General features: G+C 38.2%; 1 protein-coding gene across 2 annotated transcripts in view; it reads right to left on the bottom strand.

The window, feature by feature from the left end:
* Positions 1-5,904: 5,904 nt before the first annotated feature.
* Positions 5,905-24,416, bottom strand: part of HOMER1 (homer scaffold protein 1) — an 87,621-nt gene continuing 69,109 nt past the window's right edge. For both annotated transcript variants that reach the window (XM_068667661.1, XM_068667660.1), the window contains exons 7-9: positions 14,624-14,734; positions 13,066-13,146; positions 5,905-9,127 (exon numbers count right to left, since the gene is read on the bottom strand). In XM_068667661.1, coding sequence (XP_068523762.1) covers positions 8,939-9,127; positions 13,066-13,146; positions 14,624-14,734 — 381 coding nt within the window. In that variant the 3' untranslated portion in view covers positions 5,905-8,938. The remainder of the gene's footprint in view (positions 9,128-13,065; positions 13,147-14,623; positions 14,735-24,416) is intronic.

Below are 24,416 nucleotides of genomic sequence, written 5' to 3'. Positions count from 1 at the left end.
GAGATATTCAAGGCCTGTCTGGACACCTACCTGGCAGCCTGCTCTAGAGAACCTGCTTTGGCAGGGGGGTTGGACCCGATGATCTCTTGAGGTCCCTTCCAACCCCTACAATTCCGTGATCTCCCTTGACGCCTTGCCTTGGTGGGGAGGGCTGGTGGATAGAAACAGGCAGAGATTCTTGCCCAGGCTATTACAGCTGCTGCCTGTCTGCACTAGTGCTGGGGCATGCCCTCTTCCCTTTAATTGACCAAAACTGGCCAAAAAAAAAAAAAGTGCACTGCATTTAAGATCAGGCATCTGCCACCTTCTCCCATCATTCCTACCATAATTGTGAGCTGTCTGTGGTCTTTGTTGGAGGTTTGTGCCAGAGATAATCACTTGTATTATCTTTTCACTTTCTCCTTGCCACCAAAGACAGTAGGTGATTTCTCTCAGTGTGATTTCTCTTTTCACTACCTGCATCCTGCATTGGTTATAGAAGGCCAAGCACATTTATTGTCTTTCAAGCATCATTTACTGTTTACTTCATTTTTTAATCTTCTTTTCTAACTTGCATCATGCTCTCTCTGTATTTAACTATTTAAAAGTCACAGGAATAACAAAATCAAAGAATCATGCAATACATACAGAGCATTTATATTGACTATACTTTTTCTTCCTCGATATTTTATTTTGATCCCATTAAATTTCAGTAGAAATGCATCTGAACTCTTAGTGTACAAAATCATCAACATATGCTCTAACTGCCATGCATGTTAACTACACAGTTTAACCACAACAGATGTTTTGTGAATCAGCTTTATATGAAGCACCATAAAGCGATGACCTTTCTTTTTCCTCCTGTTCACTTGCTGAGAGTAAACTGACAGACGGAGTGGTCTGAGACCCACAAAAATAAAACATTAACAAGCAATTGCACACTACGTTTGGTTTGTAATGGCATGTTGGAAAAGGAAAAGTCTTGAGTAGGCATTAAGAAATAAACAAATCACATAGCCTATCCCCTTGTTGCTGGAGCACATACACTTATGTTATTCCTGTAAGTTTCCTGAGGGCTACTATTGGTGTAAGGTCACAGCCTCTGAATGAGCCATCACGGTGCCTAGAGGCTGAAGGCTATTAACATCAGGCCATTAATTGCCATCCTGCCCACCACTGCTGTATGAACAAATTACTTCGTCCTCTCTGCAACAGACTATTCATGCATCCCCTTGCTCCCCACAGCTCCAATACACACACACACCTCACCTCACTCTTCTACTCATCATTAAACCAAACAGCACCTGGAGGCTCAGTCTGATGGAGGGTGGCCCTCTGGGAGGCCAGGACATTCAGCCTCCAGCGCTCATGGCCAACAGATGCAACCAGGGAAAGCAACCTGCTGGTGAGCAATGCTCATAGCATGTGCATGCTGATTTAATCCTCTCCGGGAAAAGATGGGAGGGGTGCAGGGCTCTACTTTTCTCAGTCAAAGGTGGAATTAATTAAACAAGCTTGATGGAGCACATTTCTGTTCAGGAAATGAAATTTTTGTCACTTAAAAAAAAAAAAAAAAAAAAAAAAAGTCTATTCAAGCTATGTGCCTGGGGAAAACATCTGCAGGTTGCCTACCATGACACGCTTTGCTTAGGTTTGTATACAAACTAGCATAGCAGACACATCTTAACTTGCAGTAAGAGATTTCAAACAGAAACCTAACCAGCATTTGCCAAGGCTGCACTATCAGCGAAATGGGGTTGACCTGTGTTCTGCTCCCAGCCACCAGCTGCCCACAGATCTGGTCTTTCTGCCTTACCAGGCCTAGACACACAATTTTGCTGAAGTCCTTCCTTTGTGGATGCTAAGTTTCAGGAATGCTTCTGACTAAGAGGGAATGTAGTGCTGTTGGTACCAGCTTGCTTAAACTGAACACAAAATTTAGGTCCTGCTCCTTCTGGAGCTTTCCCAGCAGCAGGGACCTACCCGTGCCCCAAGAGTTCATAAAGTTTTTTTTTCCATTATCCCCTCAACCCTCAACATGTCATTGAGATAGCAGATTATGGCTTGCCTTAAAAATAAATAAATAAATAATAATAAAAAAAAAAAATCTCGTGAATGTACTTCCATGCAGCAGCATTTTCCAACACAAGGCAAAGCTGTTCTTGCAGGATGTCATAGAGCTCAGCTTTCAATTTCCCCAGGTAGTAACTCCCTCTTCTGGTGTTAGAAGATATCAAAGGAGCAAGTGACAAAAACCTTCGACTTTACAGGACAGATCACTACCTACCCAACCTGCCAGCCCAGGCTGGAAGCCTTGTGATGAGCTCTCCCAATCTGGTTTGGGAATACTGCAGCTGCAGTCTTTCTACAGTGACATTTCCAAGCAGCGCATTTTGGTAACACTTGTTCAGAACACGCCTGATGCTTCCTCGTTGCCTCTTCTCTCCAATTCTTTGGCTTTCCAATGCCTCTAAGACTAAGTAATGTTCAGACAGAATCGACCTCACCTCATACACACATCCATGTACCTTCTGTGTGCTTCTAAATTGTATTTATGATAAGAACACGGATGCAAATAAAAAGGAAAATGAAGGAAAAAAAAGGGTTGAAATAAAGTTTGGACCTGTAGGTTTGAAAGATAAAAGAAACCACCCCAAATAATACTTTTGTAATTTCTTTTTCTTTCAAGGGGGTGGGAAAAAGGTGCTTATATCAAACCAGCAAGTTACTCTGCTTCTCTCAGAGCTGCTGAGCAAACATCCCCATCCATTTTCTCCCCCTGCATGCCCATATCCAGATGTGGAGAGTGTTCTGCAGCAAAAGGGTTGGACCAGCAGTGATGGTGCTGCAGCTGGAGTCAGCAGCTCCTGAACAAAATTGAGCAAACCCTCGGGCACCTCCAGGATGGGCAGGGGTGCAGCCAGCACCACCGTGAGTAGCAGGGAGGAGCAGGGAGTGCCGTGCAGGATGCTCGCTCCAGATGAACCCTTGTTTATGCTCAGCTACACCCTACTACCCTGGGTACTCTCACTAAGTAAAAGTCAAGGAGAGAACTGTGCTTTTCTTTGTTTTTGAGTTATATTCTGGTTCCCACTGCTGTGGGTTCCTGAGGAACAAAACTGCTGGAATCATAAAAGAACAGTATATTGAGATGCAGAGAAATTTTTTTGTTTTGTTTTGTTTTGTTTTTTGTTTTGTTTTTACCTTTCCATCTACTATTTAAGGATTGTGATGTCTCTCTTGCAAAGAAGGACAAGACCATTTTGCTTCCCATTTGCTTTTTTGTGTTTGTTTTTGTTTAAAGAGAATTCTGCCATGATTTAACATATATAATCCAGACTAAGAGAACTTCAAAGGTCTTGTTTCCTCTTGGAAAAAGCTTAGCTTGCAAATGCCTATATGGCCATATGTAACGTAACTCAAAAGGGGGAAATCCATACACACAGATTTTACTTAAACATACCTTTTCAGTGTAGGTCTTCCTCTCCCCTTAGTACCTGGATGCATGTAGTGTTTGTGATGGTCCGGGACTCTGCATCCTTCTTGATCTACTGGGAAAAAAAATTCTTCCTCTTCAGACCTGTCACAGGAATGTAAGTTCCAAGGAAACTTCTGGGTTGCTACTCTCAGTCTAGTGGAGGCATAGAGGGCTGAGACACTGCTGGATCTGATCCTTGCAGTGAGATGAGACTTGCATGGGAGCAGATGAGAATCCCCAGAGCAGGGATGCCAAAACTACTTCAAAGTTAAAGACAAGAGCAAGAAACTCCTCCTAAACCCAGCTCAGAACTTTGTTTCACAAACACCACAGATGGTAGGAGCTGAGGGCAGGAAAAATAGGAAGTGTCTTCACCTGCTGCAAGTGCCTAATACCAACAGCAAATCTCTAGACTTGTGAAGATGAAAGATTGGAAAGGAGTGGGGTTTGCAGACTGCCAGGATTTGGCTCTGTTTATAAAGCCTAGTAACGCTGACCTCAGGAAGCAGTATGGTTTCAGGGCAAGTCAGATGTGCTCAATATTGGCATGATGTGATGACCTAGAGGAAGCAGGACACGGTTTAACAAACTTTCTGTCACTGCTGCATGGTTCGGATGGTCTGTCCTCTGCTGTGCAAAACTTTCTTGCCTATTTTACAGCTACTGGTGCCATCTAAGGGAATCCTTTTGACAACTCTACATATCCCCCCCCAGTCTGTAACATCTTTGATAGTCATTCCTCCTTCCCATGCCCATCAGCATAAGAACCAGCATTTGAAAACAACACAAACTACCAGATGTGTTGTTCCAGCCAAGCTGAGCTTATGCAGGACCAGGCTAGGAGGGATAAAGCGTGTATAAACTAGGCCTGTGTTTCTTTGGTCCTAGGAGGAGCTGCCACCAGTGCAGAGGCAGCACTGACAGCTGCAAGTCCCTGAGAGGTTGTGGCAGGCAAGCTGTGAGACCCCACGAGAGTAAGCACAAACCCACCCCACGACCCAGAGCTGTTGCAGGCACTGCGATGCCAACCACTGCACCTGCCTGCTGGCTGCGTTGCTTAGCCAGGACGGCGGAGGTGAGCTGAGCTGACTCTAGGATCAAACTAAACTCCGTTTGTTGCTTCTGAACGTTTAACAGAACAGGTGAAATTCATCGTACTTATCTGAAGTAAGTGGAGTAAGCCAAGGAACTAATTCTATAAAGCAAAAATCGGTATTTTAGAAAATGTCTACTACTCCGTAAAGTATGTTCTCTGCTTAGCACCATTCAGAGGTAGTGCACACATGCAGCATTATTGAGAAAATGTAAACAAGATGATCTGAACATTGTTTTGCACGGTCAGGTCCATTTCTCAAAAAAAAAAAAAAATCAGCATAGAACTGTGCACTTAATTGTCATGTTCATTTACCAAGACTACACACATTTCGCTGGAGTTTCTTGATGTTTGTTTTTCTCAATTGTCTTTGACATCCAAACTTAATCTCCCTACTGGACTGATATTTGGCCTCAAGATCCAAGATTTCTTTAACCAACCAAGTTAAGTGCTTTTGTTAACACCCACAGTGCTGCAGAGAATTAAGATCTGCAACATTTTCCCAGCCCTCTTTCCATGCTGTATTTCTGAAAAAAAATAAAAAATAAAAAATTTGATTTTTGCCTTTGAAATGAACCTCCTAACGAATGTGGTGTTCACAGATCACTGTTCAAAAGCCGCTTCAGTACAGAATATGAAAGATGATTAAAAAAGTAAGGTTTATCCCCTTATTGAAGGGGCTAACATGGAGTTAGTCCCTAAATGGTAGAAAAATTAACAGAAAACAGAAACCTTCCACAATTGACAAGAGACATCCCAAAATATTCATCTTTAATTGATGCATCGTTCATTCCTGTAGGGTTTTTGTTAAAGGAATTGTCCTGGGAATGCCACCAATAGCATTAAACGATACTTGTTTGTGTAACATCTGGTTTAGCCCTTTATTTATTTATATTTTACCTGAAAATGTGTTTTTGTAGAGACCACATAACAATATTTCCGCATTATCAGTTCATTTTGTTCTCCTCTTTCCTGGGTATATTAGCCAGGAAAAGAAATTCCCAGTCTGTAACAGACATGAATTCACACACTTTACTTTGTCCACATAGAAAAATGAAGTTTCTGGATCACTGAGGCAGTTGGATTATGAACAAGACACTCAAAAACTAACTATCCAGACGGGGATATACTTACAAAAATCTTTTATGTCAAAGTCAGGATTTCACAACATAACACGCTAATGCAAAATCCAGTAGCACCTGAAAGATTAAGGTAGCTGCTGCTATCACTTGCACATACTTGAAAAAGATTTAAAGAAAAAAAATAAAGAATAAAAGTACATTCTCCAGAGAACATCAAATGTATTTCAAAATAAAATGGTATTTTATGACTTTTCTTTAGTTTTTGTTAGGTGTTTCTGTTTTTATTTTTTTTCTGTAATTCTTTTTGCTTTTTTTTTTTTTTTTTTTTTTTACATGACTGTAGTTGCCATAAAACAAATTATATGCAATGTGACTGCTTGCCTCTCCCGTGCAAGTTCATGTTTTCATGCTACAGTACTCAACACTGTCTTCAGGTATATACATCCCCATAGTTTCATCAACGATAAATACAATTCTTAATACCTGCCTCTGGGAAAAGTAACATTTCAAACAGGCAAACTACTATCTTAGAACAGAATTGGAGAGGCTATAGTAGGTCTAACCACCCAAGTATGAACTTTAGGTTTCAGTTACTAAACACTCAACTACTGTAAATAAACATTAAAAATACTCTTAGCATTCAGATTTTATTTATATGTGCACGTATGTCCACCATATCCCCATATTTATGTTTGACAACTATTTAGGAATTCAAAGGTGCAGCCCTCAGTAATTGTAAAAAATGAAATGAAGCATATCTACTGAATGAGAAAAGAAATTCTCAAATATCAATTTCCAATTTAAAATTTAATTTCAATAGGAAAATATTAAAAATGTGCACATCTAAATTTTTCCATGTTCTTTATATACATATGTGTGTGTACGTATACATAGAAATACTCATGTACCACACATATTCACAAAATTTAAGTGGAAATATTTCTGTCCACTATTTTCTCACATGTAAATGACATCATATCTTTAAAAATGTCAATAATAATATCATTAAAAATAATATTACATTTATTCCATCATCAACTTTCTTTTGTTTTTAGTTTCTTCATCCTTATATGTCCATCGAGCATTAATGGGCCAGATTTTCCTTGCACTTCCACAAATGTTATGCCAACTGAATGTTGCTGACAGCACATCAGAGACACATCTGGTTTACAGCAGCACAAGTGACAGGAGAATCAGGGCCAAACATCACCAAGGCAAATTAAAACCTGGCGAAACTCGCTCATGTGGACCTGATGAAGATGTACACACCATTGCCTAAAATCCACCGAATGAAAAACATGTAGCTCACCACAAAGTTTTCAACCAGTAGCACGCTGAATCAAGCTCCCCCCACCCCATTAATAAATAAAATAGGTGAGAAAATACCCTAAAAATATGGATAAAACTTAAACATTGTGTACATTACATACAGTATAATACATGGTGGTTTAGCATTTGACCTAAACCATTTTCCTGACTAGTCAGGGGACACCTGATAAATCACTGGTAAAGAAAAAAAAAACAATATCTTAGAAATAAAGCATGTATTTCTAATATAAATGATAACTTGTGTGTATTATATGGTATATACATACAGTACACACATAAAACAAACTTTTCTAGTTTTCAATAGCAGTCTCTAAGTGGAGAACATTGTGTTGTACAAATTTAATAAGCAGCTAGATTTCATGTTTAACATTCAAATAATTTGGGGAGCAAACAAAGGTCAGTGCATCTTTCGACTCTGAAGTCTGACACTCATTCGTACCTTTTAAAAAAGCCCTCTTCAAAGTTACAAGCAATTTATGGCAAGAATGTACTTTGATGCGAGACACAGGACACTTGGCTTACCTTTCAAAGAGTTGTGTGTGTGTTTTTTTTTAAAGAAATCTGTTATATAAAGAAATGTGTGTTTGCCAAAAGTCTGTTAAAATTACATCAGAACAACTTTAAAACCTGCTCACTGAGGATAATTGAATTCAATTATTTCCTGTTTTTAAACATTTAGTTAACAGTTCAGAATATTGCCTGGTGTCATTTCAATAAAGATGTGATATGAAGACCCATAAAAGAGTAAACATGTCTCCATTTCAATTTGTTATGACAACAAAACTTCTAGAAACAGCTTTCTTGGCAGGACAAGTTCAGTATATGAGTAATCCCTTGCAATAGCTCTATGCTCTTAATGCAGTCTATAATAAACAGTGCTCCCCATAAGCCATTATAACAAAACCTGACATTCATGAGACATTCTGAAAAAGTCTCCTGCAGAACAGGCTAACAGTTAATTCAACATACATATTTGATACACGCAGCAAGGCCAGAAAACAAATGACTGGCTTGCTATTTCTTGTTACCTGTGCATGTTAAATTTTACATTAAAAGTTCTCATTTCTTTTTTTTTCTTTCTTTTTTTTTTCTTTCTTTCTTTCCTTTTTTTTCTTTTTTTTTTTTTTTTTTTCCTGGGGGACTCACCTGCCATCATTGGTTGGCTTCAAAATACAATTTAGTGGAAGATAGTATCTCACTGTAATTACATGAAATTCATGTGAAAAAGTAAACCTTACATTGGACAATATTGTAGAACACTTGCATAAATTTCATAAACAAATATGGTCTTTTATATAAGTAAATAAATTAAAAAAAAAAAAAGGCAAAAACAAAAGCAACAAACAAACAAGCAAAAAAAACAACCACCAACTGACCAACCAACTGAAATACCCCAAAAGGAAGAACTTTACACAAGCAGTTAGTAACTTCATTTCAATTAAAGATGCAACTCTCTCTCACCCCTGGCAAGAATAAATTGGTAATGGCACTGTTTCTCCACAGTGCAAAGTATCCTGAGAAATTATTAAGAACAACAAAATACAGGGCTGTCATCACTAACTTCTTGCACAAAACACAGCAATTAAATATTTTAAATAAATAAAACAGCAAATAACCTATATTGTGTCTATCACAAAAAGGGGATGTGACCTGGGACACTGCTAATTCTTCCATCTCTGGATAATTAGAAAAGGATTGCATTCAATTACTGTTAATATCTTTCAAGTTATCTATGGCCAATAATGTACAAGGAGGTAATTTGTAATTCAAGTTTTTTGTTTTGTTCGTTGTTTCTTTTTCTTCAACTAGCTACAAGCTGAGTTCTAAATTTTACATTGAAATATGACTCAAATTTAAAACAAGCCCTCTCAGAGGAGCATTTTCTAATTTTGTGCAACTTTGATGCAGAGCCCAACACAGTCCTACAAAGAGAGACAGTGCATCTTTAAGCTGATTGGCACTGAAATCCCATTTTCTTTAGCTGCATTCTATCAGCTTGGCCAAGTTATCCCGTAACTCTGTTAGTTCAAATATTTTTCCATCAAGAATTTCTAAAAGTGTCTTCAAGTTATTGCGAAAAGCTTCTTGCTCATTCTGACTTTTCTCCAGACGTTGCTCTAGATCAGACAGCTGGCCTTCCAGGTCTTTGTTTCGAATTTCTACTTCCTTCAGAGAAAATACATAACATGTTAATGCGTTATCTACAAACAGAAAGCAGTTTAACGTCCTCCTGGCATTCATGCACTACTTTTGTTTTTAGAATAATTTGTGACCCCTTGAAGTTTTCAAAACCAGAGCCCAGATTATTATTTGGATTGAGAAAATATCCTTTCCTCCATTTTTTCAATAATTCATCTGAAGGACAGATTCATTTGAACAGAGATAAAATTTACTCATTGCACAATGTATTTAGTCATCACTTCTGCCATTCAGAAATATGCCACCTAGTGAAAACAGCTTCTCAAAGGATTACTTAAGTTCAAAACTCCCCTTATTTAGACTACGTGGATTGCTCAAGGACATCAGTCCCCATCAGATGGACTCACACAGAAGCCCATCCAGATCACTGCTTTATGTACAGAGGAGTGCCACCTTAGTTCTGTCCCACGTTATACACCTTTTCACACTGAAAATTAGGACTGGAATAAAACCAACCAAGACTGGTCAAGGTGAAACTACTTGTAGAATACTTAAAGCCTCAAGTATAGGCTGTGTCCCATCTGGCTGCCCTGTCGGCGAGGTCTGCACACAGTGGTCAGGCTGGGACCACCGTCAGTGCTTGGAGGAGAGCTCAGGGCCGCTCTGCTGCAGGGGCAGATAATAATTTCTTAATTTCAGCTATGAAAACCACTTTCGAAGGCAGCACTGGGATGGTGCACTTGGTACACCATTCACCCTAAGCAGCCATTTTCCAGAAAAGCGCATACTGAATTATTATTTATGTGCAGTGACATTTTTTAAATTCTGCCAGCCTTTACAGCAGGTTTGTGTCACACAGCTTCAATGGAGCTGCTCTCAGTTTTCAGACCAACTTGTTTCATGCAGCCACATCTCCTCAAAACCGGAGTGCCTCACCTACTGCTTGTTTGTAAAGGGGCAAGGTAAAAATGACAGATTTTTGGCCACTGGCCTCGAACAACAGAGTTGAAAGCAGGCATTACCCCTCGCCGCCAGGATCAAGAGAAAGATTATTTTAATCTGTTTCACACAGATAAAATTGTTGCCAAGGGATTAAAGGAAACTAGCTGAAAAGGGGAGCTTGTAGAAACTACGTAAATTGAAACAGGTGTGTGCTTAGGCAATGATCAGCTTCCTCACAGGTGTTAGGAGCAAACAAGCTAGGTGACTGTAACCCTGTCAGTACCTGCTGCAGGCTGTCCCTCGCCAGGCCTACACCTGACCTCCACACCAAGCGCTGGCACGTGCTACATGGCCTCAGGGCCACAGGGATTCGGACCCTCCACGGCAAAGTGACCTCGTGTGGCATGGAAAGGGGGCTCAGCGTCCCCTCAGCTCTGCTGGGTGGCACAGCCCTTTCGGTATTTCACACAGTACTGACTGTTCAAGCCCGCTCTTGGTTTCTGGAAAACGCTGCTTACCAAATTTTACTTGTGATCCTGACATCTTACCCTTGATTAGTTTTATATAGTAGTATTGAATTACAAGTTCATGTCTGGATCATGTGCAGCTTCCTATTACAGTCTGCCTCAGAACTGCTGCTTCTTAATGGAAGAAGGGGAGAGCTATCCACGTAACATAACCCATTCCCCTACTTGTGTCATTTCACTTTATTTGCAGTTAATCCCACAGGGCAATAAACCTACTCTTCTGATCCATTCAGGCCCTTTACATGGTTTATTGTACACTGTTTTTTCAAGCTCCTACAGCAGGAATAATCACTTCTCACAAATCATTTTCTTTTAGAAAATAAATAAATTATTAATAAGTATTTTTTGCTATTCACACTGTAATAATCTCTTGTGGAAGTCAGATAAAAGATCAGAATTAGATATTCAAATCATACACAACAGCTGTATTTAGGGATCAGGTACGGTAATAAAGATATCCTGACTTGCTGTGAGAGTCACACTGATCATGACTGATTGAGATGTCTTAATTAATTAAACTATTAAGTAACAAGGGCCCTGATACTTACCCTTTGCAGTGATAACATACTGCTGTTCACTGAGATTTCTCAGTGATGGATTTCAAATTCATTCCCTGATATAAATGTCTCAGAAATGTGACATACCTTGAAATAATAATTTCTTTGTATACTGTTTTTCATATAGGCGGCATTCCAAAATATTATAGAGTTACGTAATCCATTTGCGAACACAAGCGGATGAAAAATGAAGCGGAAGAGAAAAGTGTGTGATGAACAGATATAGACCCTAGAGACAATCACTCTGAAAACAGACAATGAGTCAATGAACAGAACAGACGTGGGATGGTCAGACCAGAGCTACGGAAGAAAACACCATTTCTCTGACATCACAGGTGCAGGGTGAAGTGGCTTGGAGAAGGCCACTGCTGTTGAAGCAGGATGAGTACTTCAGTACACAAAGACTTAAGATCTTTTGTAAGAGCTGAATCAGGTCAGTAATAAGCTTTAACCTGAAGAACGGCAACTTTTATGTCAGATCCTAACCATTTTGAGAAAGTGATCACCTACAATGTGACATACGGACCTATGTACATAATACATCCATTTGGTTCCTAAGATAAATATATATTTCAAAAGGAAGCTACAATCTGTGAAGTACAATTATTAATAAAATGTTAGGATTTACAGATTCTAAAAAATCTTTAGCCTTTTGCTAGTCTCTCATAACTCTGCTTGCTAGGGATAGCTATTTCTCAGCTCATTATTACTTTTCATGTGATATTATGCTGATATTATTACATATGCCACTGCTAGAACAATTTCTTTCATTATAATCTCATTTTTAAGTCACTCATAAAAGTTCCTTTTCATCCGAAAACTCCCATGCTTAAAGTCAGCAACAATTTTTGGAATAGTGAAACAGGCAAGCTCAGGTGTACTCAAAACAATCTTCAAAGAAGCACTGTAATAACATAGGTTTTTTTTACAAATAATTTGACTTAAGAATGGGGGAGAATGAATACAGTAATTTTGTTCTAATGTGGTTTATTCTGTAGGTTAAAATGAGATTCAAGAAAGTTTCAATTCACATAACGCATTTCAAAGAATATCTGCTTGATGATCTTTTAGCTGTGGATAGCCTGGCAGAGCTTGTTTTTGCCATGATTTAGGTCAAGATGCAGAATAGTGCTGGTCACATTTCAGCACTTTAGATTTGGAGCTATTTAATGCCTCAGTTTCCAGCTGTATCAAAACTCTGATGTCTGAATTCAAAGTTTAAACCCATCTCAGCTCTGGGTCAGCCTCAGTCAGAACGCTGATTCTTACTAAGGGGGGCATGTCCATGCTGGCTGGTCAGCCCAGCAACAGAAGGACAAGAGCTCAGACATAGCACTGCTTCCTGAGGTATCTGCCTATACACACAGTGAAGGATCAACCCAGGAAAAAGAAGAAAAACAAAAAACAAAACACAACAAAACAAAGCAATACAAACAAAAAAAAAATCTAAATAATTATATATAATCCTCAAAATAAAATGTCCAATTCTGTTTTTAAAGTCTGTATTCTGCAAGAACACTTTAACCTTTATCAGAGAATGCTTAGAAGATGAATATAGACTCATCCCAACATGATGCCTATCAACAAGCCTGATAGTTCAGTGGCACACAAGACCTATGACAAGACATTGCTGTGAAAATGAGACCAGAACTGCCCACGACATGTATTGATGGAGGACATCTGCTTGCCTCAGAGCTGGGTGGAGTTCGGTAGCATTATAAATGAAATTTGGTTCTGTTCCCTAAGTGAAAAAAATAATGACTTACCCCAGGTAGAAATTGTGGTACAAATTCCCCAGGAGCATTCTGACCCACCACTTTACTACTTACGTATTTACCCAGAAGCTTCGATCAATACAGCAGAAGTTGCTGATGTAAACTGCTCACTTGAAGATCATTTTGCCCTTCTGCCTAAATTAAGATGATGTACTATAGCTCACCTGTAACTTCTGGGTCAAAGAATCCCTCTGTGCCTGGAGCTCTCTGGCGTTGTCAATTTCTTGTTTCAATCTTTCTATTTCCTGAAGGAGAAGAAACAACTTTTTTAGCAACACATTATTTGGATTGGCTTCAGTATAGGTAAGCTGGCTGCTTCTTCTTCTCCATAGCAATGATACCAAAACTGGCAACTGGCTACTGCCTATCTTAGCACATGAAGTTTAAGCTCTGCTCCCAATACTCCTGAATCACAGTCCCCAAAAGACAATCCCATTGTGAATAAACAATAAAGATAAGGATTTTCTTTGTCATGCAAGTCTAAGCCTCCTTTCCATACAAAAGACTTGATTTTTTTTTCTTGGAATATTAAGGGTCCTTGTAATTTGAGAAACAATTTTGTTTTTTATGTTCTGTTATAATCTATCCTCCCCCATTTTTTCATGAGAAAAATCCAATTTTCATCTGTTCGCTGCTTATTATGTCACTAGCAGAAGGGCTGAGCATCAAAAAGTTGACAGCCTTAAGCATTGATTTTTTAAAAAACTTAAAGCTAACAAATATTTCTCCCTACAGGGGCATATTTACCTTCCAGAATACCTCTTGGAAAGGTATCTCTGTGTTCAGCAACTCAGCATAATTTGAAAGAGCAAGGGCACCAAAATGGGAATCATTACCAACCTAAGGCTAATCTCGTGTCTGAGGGAGCCTGAAGAAGGCTTTCCTCCATTTTGGGAGGATGTTCTGTTTGCTCCTAGGAGCTCTTCTCCTGCATCCTTCTCAGAAACAGCTAACAACGACACAGCTGGAGACCCTGTGGGACACACTGGCCCTCCAAATGTACATACCAGTGCATGCTTGTCTGTGCCCATGTAGGGCTCAAGGGATCTGGTCTTAAACAGGGCAAGCAAACCATCATACACGGCCCTCTCCACCTCCTTCTTCCCATCCATAAAGGGGCAATCCCCAGTCATTCTGTGGCACAAATCTGTTTTCCTCTAGGACCCCTGCCAGTGCAGGTGTTACTCCAATTCTTTGTATTTTCCTGTTGCTGACTGAGCCCAAGGCAGATGGCACAATAAATATCATCCAAGTTACAGGCTGGGGGTTTGGCACGCTTTGAAGGAGAGGGCTTATCTTAGGGATCATAAAAGTCAGCTATATTAACATAGACTGAAAAACAGATTGGCCTGAAAAAAGGCATTGATATATTTCTTGCTCCAAACCTCTCTCTCCAGAAAAAGGAAAGCATGCTTATGACTGCTTCCCTTCTTAGTCAGTGTGGACAGCATCAGTGTGGTGATTGCTCTAAAGAAATCACATGTGCCTCAATGCAGACCGACTTTTGCAAAGAGTAAAAGCAAAGACAAAAAAATTATATTTTTTGTTCTTCAGATACCTTGCTTTATACTGGACAGATGTAGAAGGAAAAATATTAATCATTTCAAATAATCTGAAAAATTAAAAGGAAATACCACAACATTTGCTAGCCATTGCAAGATTAATATTGAATGCCTTAAGAATAGATGTAACAAAAAAGCCAAAACAAACATTAGCAAATACCTCTTCTTTTTTCTTCAGCGTAGATTCTAATTCCTGTATTGTCTGGTTTAATTCTGTTTTATGTGTGTGGACTGCATTGGCTTGACTGCTCACACACTCTAGCTCAGTCACCTGTTGAAATAAGTGGTGGCAACACACAGAGAATTAATTGCAACAATTTCAAGGTACCAGTATTTCTTAGAATAAATAGCTGAATTTGAAATATACCCTTAGTTCTGGGTGACTTATGTTGATTAAAATGGTGAAGCTGTTCTTATGAAGTCTGCATACAATTCCTTAACAAGTTGTTTTGCAGCAAATGGCTGCTGTGACTTCTAATGTTTACTGTAATAACTTGGGAACAATAAATTTAATATATTGCAGGCTGAAAAGAACATTAATTAAAAGTTATACTTACTAATTATTGAAAATTTTACAGAAGAAGCTGAATTACCATTTCAGAAACAGTAACATCTAGATGATTAAACACAGATCTAAGTAACCTCTCCATCTGACATTTTTTAATGTTGCACCATCTTAATCAACTAAGCCACAATGCTCACCCCTTTCCTAGCACACCAATTAACATTTCACAGCCTCAATTTCTGACTCTGCATCAGAAGATACTCAGCTACCAATGTACAGCTGCCAGATTCTTACTTCCTGTAGTCTCAAGACTTCGTCTCCCAGTCACAAAACTAACAACTAATGGCACAATTTGGATTTGTACAGTTCCTCTTTATTAGCAGGCAGCAAACATTCTCCATCTGCCCTTGGATAAGATAAGATACCTGGCAATAGTATGCCCTTTTCATTTTATTTTTTTAATTGATGAGATGTTAATGTCCTAGCATTCACAGAAAAATGGTTGTCAAAAATGGCTTATGCATTAAAGAAATAAAATTTCATGCAGCTACAGTCTACACAGAGAGACATTGTTCATGTACCTCTCAAATTACAGCAGTTTCAGGGAACTCTCACACTGCACGTCTGCATAGATTTCTGCACTAAAACCTTTTTGTTTAAGAACAAACTGTAAAAAAAATACAATTTAAAAACCAATAACTTTTTTTTTTCCCAGACTGTCTGTCAATCTTAGTATACAGTGTTTGACAGAGCTGCAACATCTACCTACAGAACAAATCTGCTCCAAAAACTAGTTTGAACATAGCATGTTTCTGTGCTACCCAATTTGTCAAGGAAAACCTCTAATTAAACCTCTCAAATTAAATTCCTTAGAGAAGTAGCCCCTAAAGAGAGGGCATGTATTCTCCAGGACATTTTTCTTTCTCAGATGAAAATCTTGAGGAATCAAGGGTGGTGCCTTCCACCACCAATATAGTCTAGCCAGAGAAGCCACTGTGATGCCAGTAATTTAAGACTCTGAATGGTTTGTAGGCTTAAAAAGTAGATTACTGAATGCAGGGAGAAGTTGAGGGAAAGCCAAGATTGAAATACAAGAAAATTAAAACAAAATCCCTCTCAGCTTTTCTTTCTGAGTCACAGGGCATGAAATTCCCTTGTGTTCCCCTGTGGCCTGAACAGCGATGAGTAGTCTCGTTTCTCCTCCTGGAAAGCTGTCATTTGACATTTTTGCACACCAGGTTAATAAATGTAGAGACACAAAAATTACAGCAATTCTTTGGAGGGAAAAGGGGAATGAGGGAAGAGAAGGTAGCTTCACAGGACCCCCCAAGAACTATCTTATTTACTGGAATTGCCCCAGAAGAAACATCTGTGCTCATGGCGCAAAGTAACAGCAGTTTGTTCAGTTTTATACGTCACTGAGCATTTTGACTGCAGTCTTAGACCTTTTCCTCAATTTGCCAAAACTGCACAAAAATATATCTATTTAGATTTTTTTTTTTGGGGGGGGGTAACATTTGTTACAAGCTAACAATTGTTACTATTACGGTATTCAGCACAATAACTACACAGACACAACCAACCAGAATTGCAACGCACCAGCTGGGATAAAGCTATGTCTAAACAGTGCCTGAACTAACATGTTGTTCGACATTACACTGTGTAAACACATCAAGAATCATCAACTCGCAGAATAATTTAGGCTGGAAAGGGAGCTTGGTGCTCATTTGGTCCAGGCCCCTCATTAAAAACCAGGGCAATTTAAGTTGTATTTCATTGCTCAGGGTCTTGTCCAGCCAGGAACCATTTACCATTTAGTAGCGTCACCACAATTTTATCCACATCAACCATCTTCACCCCTTCTGAAGTTCAACCTAGTAAACATTTCCAAACTTTTCTGCTGAACAAAGTCTTGAATTAGACGCAGAAGCTTCTGTGAACCCAGGGGTAGTGTTGATTTAGAAACCCACATTCAGACACTTTTCCACCCATTTTGTAAGTCTGGAACTTTATACGATAACCTCCAAGAAGGTCAATCTCTCTCTTAAAGCTGTTACGCCCACTGGCTCTTACCAAGTACTGGTGCAGTGAATACTCATTTACACCGAGTGGTACAGCCTCAACAGGAAAGACGGGAAAAATCAGTCCCCAAAACACCTTTCTCCTGGTGCTGTAGAAGCAAGGGGGCAGAGGTGTCTCTCCCTGTGACTTAGGAAGAGCTTGAACCCTACTGTTTTCCATGGGGTTTCCTCTGAGCAGGCACACAGGGTGAGGATGCATGCATACTGTTAGTGCAAGCTTGGAGTCTGAGGGGCTGGTGGATTGAGCTGGGGTGGGTGAAATACCTTGCTCTTGGCTGCAGGTATTGCTACCAGCCAAAAATGCCTCCTGTGAGAGACCCACTGGCTGCATGGCTCGCATGAACACTCCTCAGTGTGCTCTGGACATACTAACTTGAGACACCTATTGAAATTGCTTAAGCAAACACAGTTGATTTTGCTTGAGCAGGGTAGAGTTTGCTCCACAAACTTTCTTGCCAACAGTCAACTGCTCTCAGAAGGGGCTGTGATACCTTGCTCTGGTCCAGCTTTCCTGTAGGCAAACACCCATTTTTTACTGCTTGTGCAAGAAAATAATGCATGGTTCAAATTTTTTTTTTTTTTTTTTTTTTTTTTTTTTTACTGCTGAAAGCCCAGTAACTTGGGAAAAAATTTTCAACTTGAAAACATGTTTACTTTAATAATAATCTTATTTAAATGCCCATTCCTATACAGGTCTGAAAAGATGTCAAATATGCTCTCTTTCTGAATGCACCTTTAAAAAAGAAAATCATATTATGAACCTTTCAAAAAATCTGTAGAGTAAGATGGAAAATGATGCGATATAAAGCATACGTAATTGAAAACAGAAGTAACAAAAGATAAAGCTCTAGGCAAAAAAACATGGATAACATTTACTTGCTCTATTTCCTTGTTTCAAATTGAATTTATTTTTCTAATGACCATTGGTCCAAAAAACATCAAAAATGACTGTTTATGCGTTATGCACAGAAGGGGGCATAACAGGAAGCTAAAATGCTTTAGTCTGACCCTCCCACATGCTATTTTCAGGGACATCTCCTCATTTATTTTTTCACATTTAAGGGCAAGACTCAAGCAATCATTCAAGTCTTTGCACAGCAACACTAAATAACGAATCTCTGATTAAAACTTGTTTCCAGTACAGAATTCTGACTGTATTCTGACTTCTGACAAAGATTGAAAAAACAGTCTTTGAACAATAACTGACCAAACAAGGTTCTTCATCATAAGACTGCACTGACTTGCAAATCTGGAAAGTCTGTACTGTGGCTTCATATTTGAGACTTAAAGGAATATTATTCTTAGCCCCTGCTTCTGTATTTTACTTTTGTCATCCAGGTAAAGATTGCTTGTAGAGAAAGAAATTCTGAAAGGGCTTTTTAGTGACTATTTAATGGGCTATTTTTTCTCTCATATGGACATTATTGTACTTAAATGCATACTTTAGTGAGAAATACATCAGTAGAAATCAGACAGAAAGGCAACTTGTTCTGACAGAGCCTAAGCCTTCTCAGCAGAAGCCATTGAAGAGTTTTCTGGAAATTCTGATCTAAGGTCAATAGCCTATAAATAGAGGAGAATGCCAGGCAGAAGTTTTCATCATACTGTGCAGCTGTTGCCAAGACAGGAGGAGTGAGGCCACATAACAGAAGGGGCAACAGATTTGATATAAGCTTAAGACAGTAATTGCACAGAGCTTCTCCAAGAAAACAAACCAAACCAAAGCATGAAGAAAACAAATCTAGAGATTGTATCAAATCCTAACAAAGACAACTGCTTCATGAGTGAAGACTTTGGTTAGACTGAAGCAAAGAAGTGGGAATGACAGAAATATTTCAAGTGGTCACCCTCCCAGACCAAGTACTGACAGAATGAATCTGAGCTACATTTGCTCAAAGCTGATTAATTTTTTTAATACCACTTTCCTGACATAGATTTGTATACTTCTAATCTCAATCAACAAACTGTTTTTTTTTATTATCTTAAGAGTCAGTACCTACAAGTCATGAACTTCTTTCATACAGAAATTTCATACAGAAATTACTTTAGCTATTACAAAAATGCTGAGAATTATGGGTTAAAGTACATTTTTGGTGTTGCTTTAGTCTATTTTATAGATACACCTGACTATCTTAACTTGTTGTTTCCTAAAGGTATTCCACATATTTATTGTGGAACACAGTATTCAGGGTCTACTAACCCAGGCCACAGTGTAGAACAGAGAGTACTCATGCAAGACAGAATTTAAGTATTATTTATGTATTTTTAGCTGGTGCAGTTATCTTGCTTAATGGATCTCAACTGTGATTGTGATATTATTCCATCAATAACTGAAGATGAACGTCCTTCAAATTAAAAAGAGCCCTTTGCTTTCCACAGTAAGTAGAAAAATGATACTGTGTAGCTCAGCAAAACAAGGAATAACTGCATAAAATTTCACATAACTTTTGCAGAAGACACTTCTCAGTTCTTCATGGTAGACAGTAAGATGGAAGACAGCATGCAAACAAGACAACCATAAGAAACAATCTAGTATGGCTTTCAAGAATAAAAACTCTGAGAAAAAATTTGGTTCTAATAAATGTGAAAACGCAGAGAACAAGGAAAATTGCTTTCCTATGTTGCTGCTGAAAAAACAAAAAGTGCACTATCATATTATCACTTCTGACAGCAAATTAACTATTGTAGTCTTCCAAGATTTATCTATGGATAAAATGATAACCTAAGGATAAGGGGAAGAGTTTTGTGTATTACCAACAATACATTACTTTTTTCAACTTAGAAATCAATTAAAGATTTTGCTGAAAAGGACACATTTTTCTCTGTGGGCACTGAAGCCTCAAGCCATGGAAATATCAAAATGTTTTCTACAGTTAGATATTTCTGCAGAGATGAAAGAGGAATAATCCATCATCTGCTTGATTTGTGTGAAAAACAAAATGAGACTGAAGTAGGAAAATATGAAAATACAAGAAGTGTACTAAAATTGCTGCTCTGAGCTTCAGCCAGGCGTTGCTATTTGCAAGTGATAGTGTTAATGCTAACTTCAGGGAATATTCCTTTGTCTGAAATTCAATTAGAAAGTGTTTTTTGTTTGTTTGTTTGTTTGTTTTGTTTTGTTTTTTGTTTTTATCTGCTATCTGACCAGTTCATAAAATACATGCAATAGCAAACACAGTACAGATATGTCATCTTTTAATCTTGTGGACTTTTAAGTCCTGCAATTTCCTCATTCTCTAATAGAGTTTTGGAATTATATTTCATTCTACAAAGCTTTGACTACATAAAAATGCTGTAGTATGTCTCCACAAAGTGCGCTTTGTAAAACCTGCAAATCTTAATAATATTCCTTCTTTTTAGAAAGATGATGAAGATGGAGATGAGGGTCCTTAAGAGAAAACACTTTTTTTTTTTTTTTTACTATCCCAGAGTAACAACAGTCACTTTTTTATCACCCCACATTCAGTGTAAAGGAATTTCCACAAAAAAAAAAAATAAAGATATTGTCTTGGGTCATAAATGGAAATCTACTCTAAAAGCAAATCAAGGCAAGCAGAAGAAGATGATAAAGAACTTGCCTTCAGTTCACCATCCATTAAAACAAACAAACAAACAAACAAAAACATTCTGATTACAGGAAACAAAACTACTATAACCCGATTCACCTGCTTTGTCTGAAAAGGGGCAATTTTTTCAGTAAATTCTAAGTTTTAAACAAGGTTTAAATCTTAATAAAGGCTAGATGTGGATTATAAGTATTAGGAATCATGCCTAAAAAGGGACCTGGGAGTCTGTGGTAGACACTTCTGTTCAAGGAATCATTCTAATCATTCTGACATTCTAAATTCAAGACTGACAACAAATAGAATTTCAAAACCAGTATGAAATTTATGATAGCTGAAATGGATATTGGACAAAAATATGGATATTGTACATCTGAGAGAAAAATATATATCCCTTGAAATAAAATGCTCACATTTTTTCCCTTGGTTATCCCGTAATATCATGCAACAAAGGTGGTCAAGTCACAAGGCTCTTCTCAAAGATTTTTAAAATACCACTATGGATTTATTTTTATTAGAAACTAGTTCTACTGTTAGGATAACCGACCTTAGGAAGGTAATTACAGCCTACTTTAAAACATAAACTCTTCTTTTAAGAAATGATTGCAATTTCAAAAATAAAAAGCAAAGTCACTGTTTTTCCACATATCTTCTAGAAACTTAACAGTTAGAACAATTAGCCTTTCCAACACAGAAACTTAACTTGTTGTTTCTTAACTTAACACTCCCCAGAACGTTTGGTCAATATTTAACATTACTTAACATCACTTGGGCAAAAGCTACATATGTATTTTTGCTTTATCAGTATTTTCAAGTGCAACAAAAATTTGCTTGCAATTCCAGATTAATGGATTGCATATGTAAAAATACAGATTTATTTGTCTGGTTTTTGTTCCTTTAGGATTGGTCCAACTGCACACACATTTGTTTCAATTAAATGCATTAAAAATGTTAGCAAAGTGATAGTCCCATTGTTTCAATTAAATTGCCAAATGAACCATATTTACCCTGCAAAATGCTTATCTATTTTCTTCATTAAAGAATGGCACCACATGACTACCAAGCTGCATGCTAATTACAGTAATTTAAGAAGGAAGTTATACTCAAGTAGCCTTTTTCTTTAATCAAGCAATCTAAGTTTAAATATAAGTTCATATTTTTCAGGAAGGACAGGAGGGACACAGTCTTGAAGACTGTATAACAAAAGGTAGACGTCACACAAAAAGCATGCATTGCCAATAATTTTTTGGATTAAATCTCTTCTTCTTACCACTCTTTCTGTCACCTTATTTCATATTTCCACTTTTAGAAAATTTCTTTCCTCACTCAAGTAAGTTATTCACAGTAGTCTCATATTGGTGATAATAAATTCTTCAATGAGCACTGACTTCTCAGCCAATCAGAAATCCACAGTATGGGCTCTGATTCAGCAAGCAGTTGCACATCTGCGCGTTTGAAATTGAGTCTTGGCTATTCAATTATTAATGCAGGTGGTGGAAATGTGGAGGTGACTGCTAAGGGTCTGCAAAGATTTTCTATAGACATTTTTAGGATAATCTGAGATATGGGGCCTCATACTTCCTGTGGACTTCACCAACTGCATTTAGACATTTGTTTTCTTTAATCAGCATAGAAATGGCATGGTAAAATGATCATAGTTTTATTTCTGTATGCTCATGCATTTTTTAAATTTCCACTTCAAAATTTCTTTTTACAGTAGTGAAATCAAGATCCATTATTCGTCAGGTGTTCTTGATGACTGCATAAGGTATCTTCATACTTATTTCATTCACCAGATGAAAGAACCAGAACATAATAAGCTAATTTTATCTAATTTCCTAAGTAATCTTGGTAAAATAACAACCTAGAATTCAAGAGTTTACCTCTCTGTTCTTTCAGAAATACCCAAGAACTTGATCACTTGCCTTCATCTTGTCATTGCAGGTTTCTTTTCCTGCAGATAAATGATCTTCAAGGACTGCAGCTCTTTTATTATGCACTGGTGTTATTACTCTGAGCTATTGCCCAGTGTCATAGGATGATTTACTTTAGCAGTTAGCATGCAAGAAAAAAATGTATAATTGTAATTTTTTACATGACAAAGATGAAACTTTCGGATATGTTGCATAATTTATATCACCACTCAATCATTTCCTTTCTATGATACCAGGATTAATGTTAGTACCACTGCTATTTTATTTGTCTGAAGTAGCTACTTCAGTTGGTGTTTTTTTCTGTTATTGAGCTGTTCTAAACTCATGAATCCCTTTTGACTTCAAATGTTATGCAGGGTGTGTAGGAGTGCTCCCCAACCCTGTTCAAGGGAAATCCTTGTTGTTAAGCTGCTTCTGAACAGATTAGAGGACAGAAGGCTCAGAGCTCTAAGTTAAGCTCTTGACTGGGCAGTGTGTCTTCTCAAAATTATTTTCTCTTTGTATTTTGAAAGGAAAAGTCCATTCAAAAATTTAGTCAACTTTTGAAAAATATCTGACAAAATATCAACATACAGTATTTCTGACTTAAGCTCAAAATATAACAGAAGAGAGCACAAAACTTTTAATTTATGGAGAACTTTGCACTCAGACACACTGAATTTGTATTCTATTTCTTCTCAGCTCTAAGCATTACTAATGCAGAGAATAAATGGAACAAAGAAAACAAAAGCCTCAGAGAAAGCAAATAAGTGCAGGTTAATGTGAGAAACTAAATTGTCAGATGAGGAAATCTTAATCAAAAAAAAAAAAAAAGATAATAAATTAACTTAATTTTTTAAAAATTAAATCACAAATCAAAGAGGGAGCATTATAGCTTTGTTTCTATTATTTTTAAAGTGTAATCCGTGATACACAGATTAACTATTTCAGTCAAATCTGAAAACAATTATGGAAGAAAAAAAATTATGGGTTTAAAAGAATTTAAAACACCTGAAAAATCAAAGTTTACAATGAATACTGTATGAGGGTAGGAAGGATCTGCAGAAGGATCTGGACAGGCTAGGTCAATGGGCTGCATCCTGTTGCATGGCATTCAACAGGGCTAACTGCTGCGTGCTGCACTTGGCCCCTTGTAGTGGTACGGGCTTGGGGCAGGTGGCTGGAAAGTTACCTGGCAGAAAAGGAGCTGGGGGTGCTGGTTGACAGCCGGCTGCATGTGAGCCATCTGTGGCCCAGCTGGCCAAGAGGGCCAACAGCCTCCTGGCCTGCACCAGAAACGGTGTGGCCAGCAGGCCTAGGGCAGGGATTGTCCCCTCAAACATGGCACTGGTGAGACCGCACCTTGAGCACCTTGAGTCATCAGTTTTGGGACCATCACTACAAGAAAGATATTGAGTTGGTGGAAGACATTAAGGGAAGAACAATGAAGCTGATAAAGAGCCCAGAAAACAGGAGTTATGAGGAGCGGATGAGGGAACTGGGGCTGTTTAGTCTGAAGAAAAGGAGGCTGAGGGGAGACCACATCACTCTCTACAACTACCTGAAAGGAGGTTGAAGTGAGGTGGGTGTTGATCACTCTTCTTGGGTGACAAGTGATAGGATGTGAGGCAATGGCCTTCAGTTGCACAAAGGGAGGTTTACAATGGATATCAGGAAGCATTTATTGTCATAAAGGGTGGACAACCATTGTAATGGGCTGCCCAGGGACGTGGAATTGGTGGAGTCAGCATCCCTGAAGGTATTTGAGATGTGTGGATGTGGCATTTAGGGACATGGTTTAGTGGTGGGACTCGCTATGTCAGGTTGATGGTTGGACTTGGTGATCTTGAAGGTCTTTTCCAGCCTAGCTGCTATGATTTTATGAGCCAAA

This window comes from Anas acuta, chromosome Z (genome assembly GCF_963932015.1).
Source record: "Anas acuta chromosome Z, bAnaAcu1.1, whole genome shotgun sequence".
In the NCBI taxonomy this organism is placed as follows: domain Eukaryota; kingdom Metazoa; phylum Chordata; class Aves; order Anseriformes; family Anatidae; genus Anas; species Anas acuta.
Note: the sequence above shows the minus strand (reverse complement) of the source record. Positions and strands in the feature narration are given on the sequence as shown.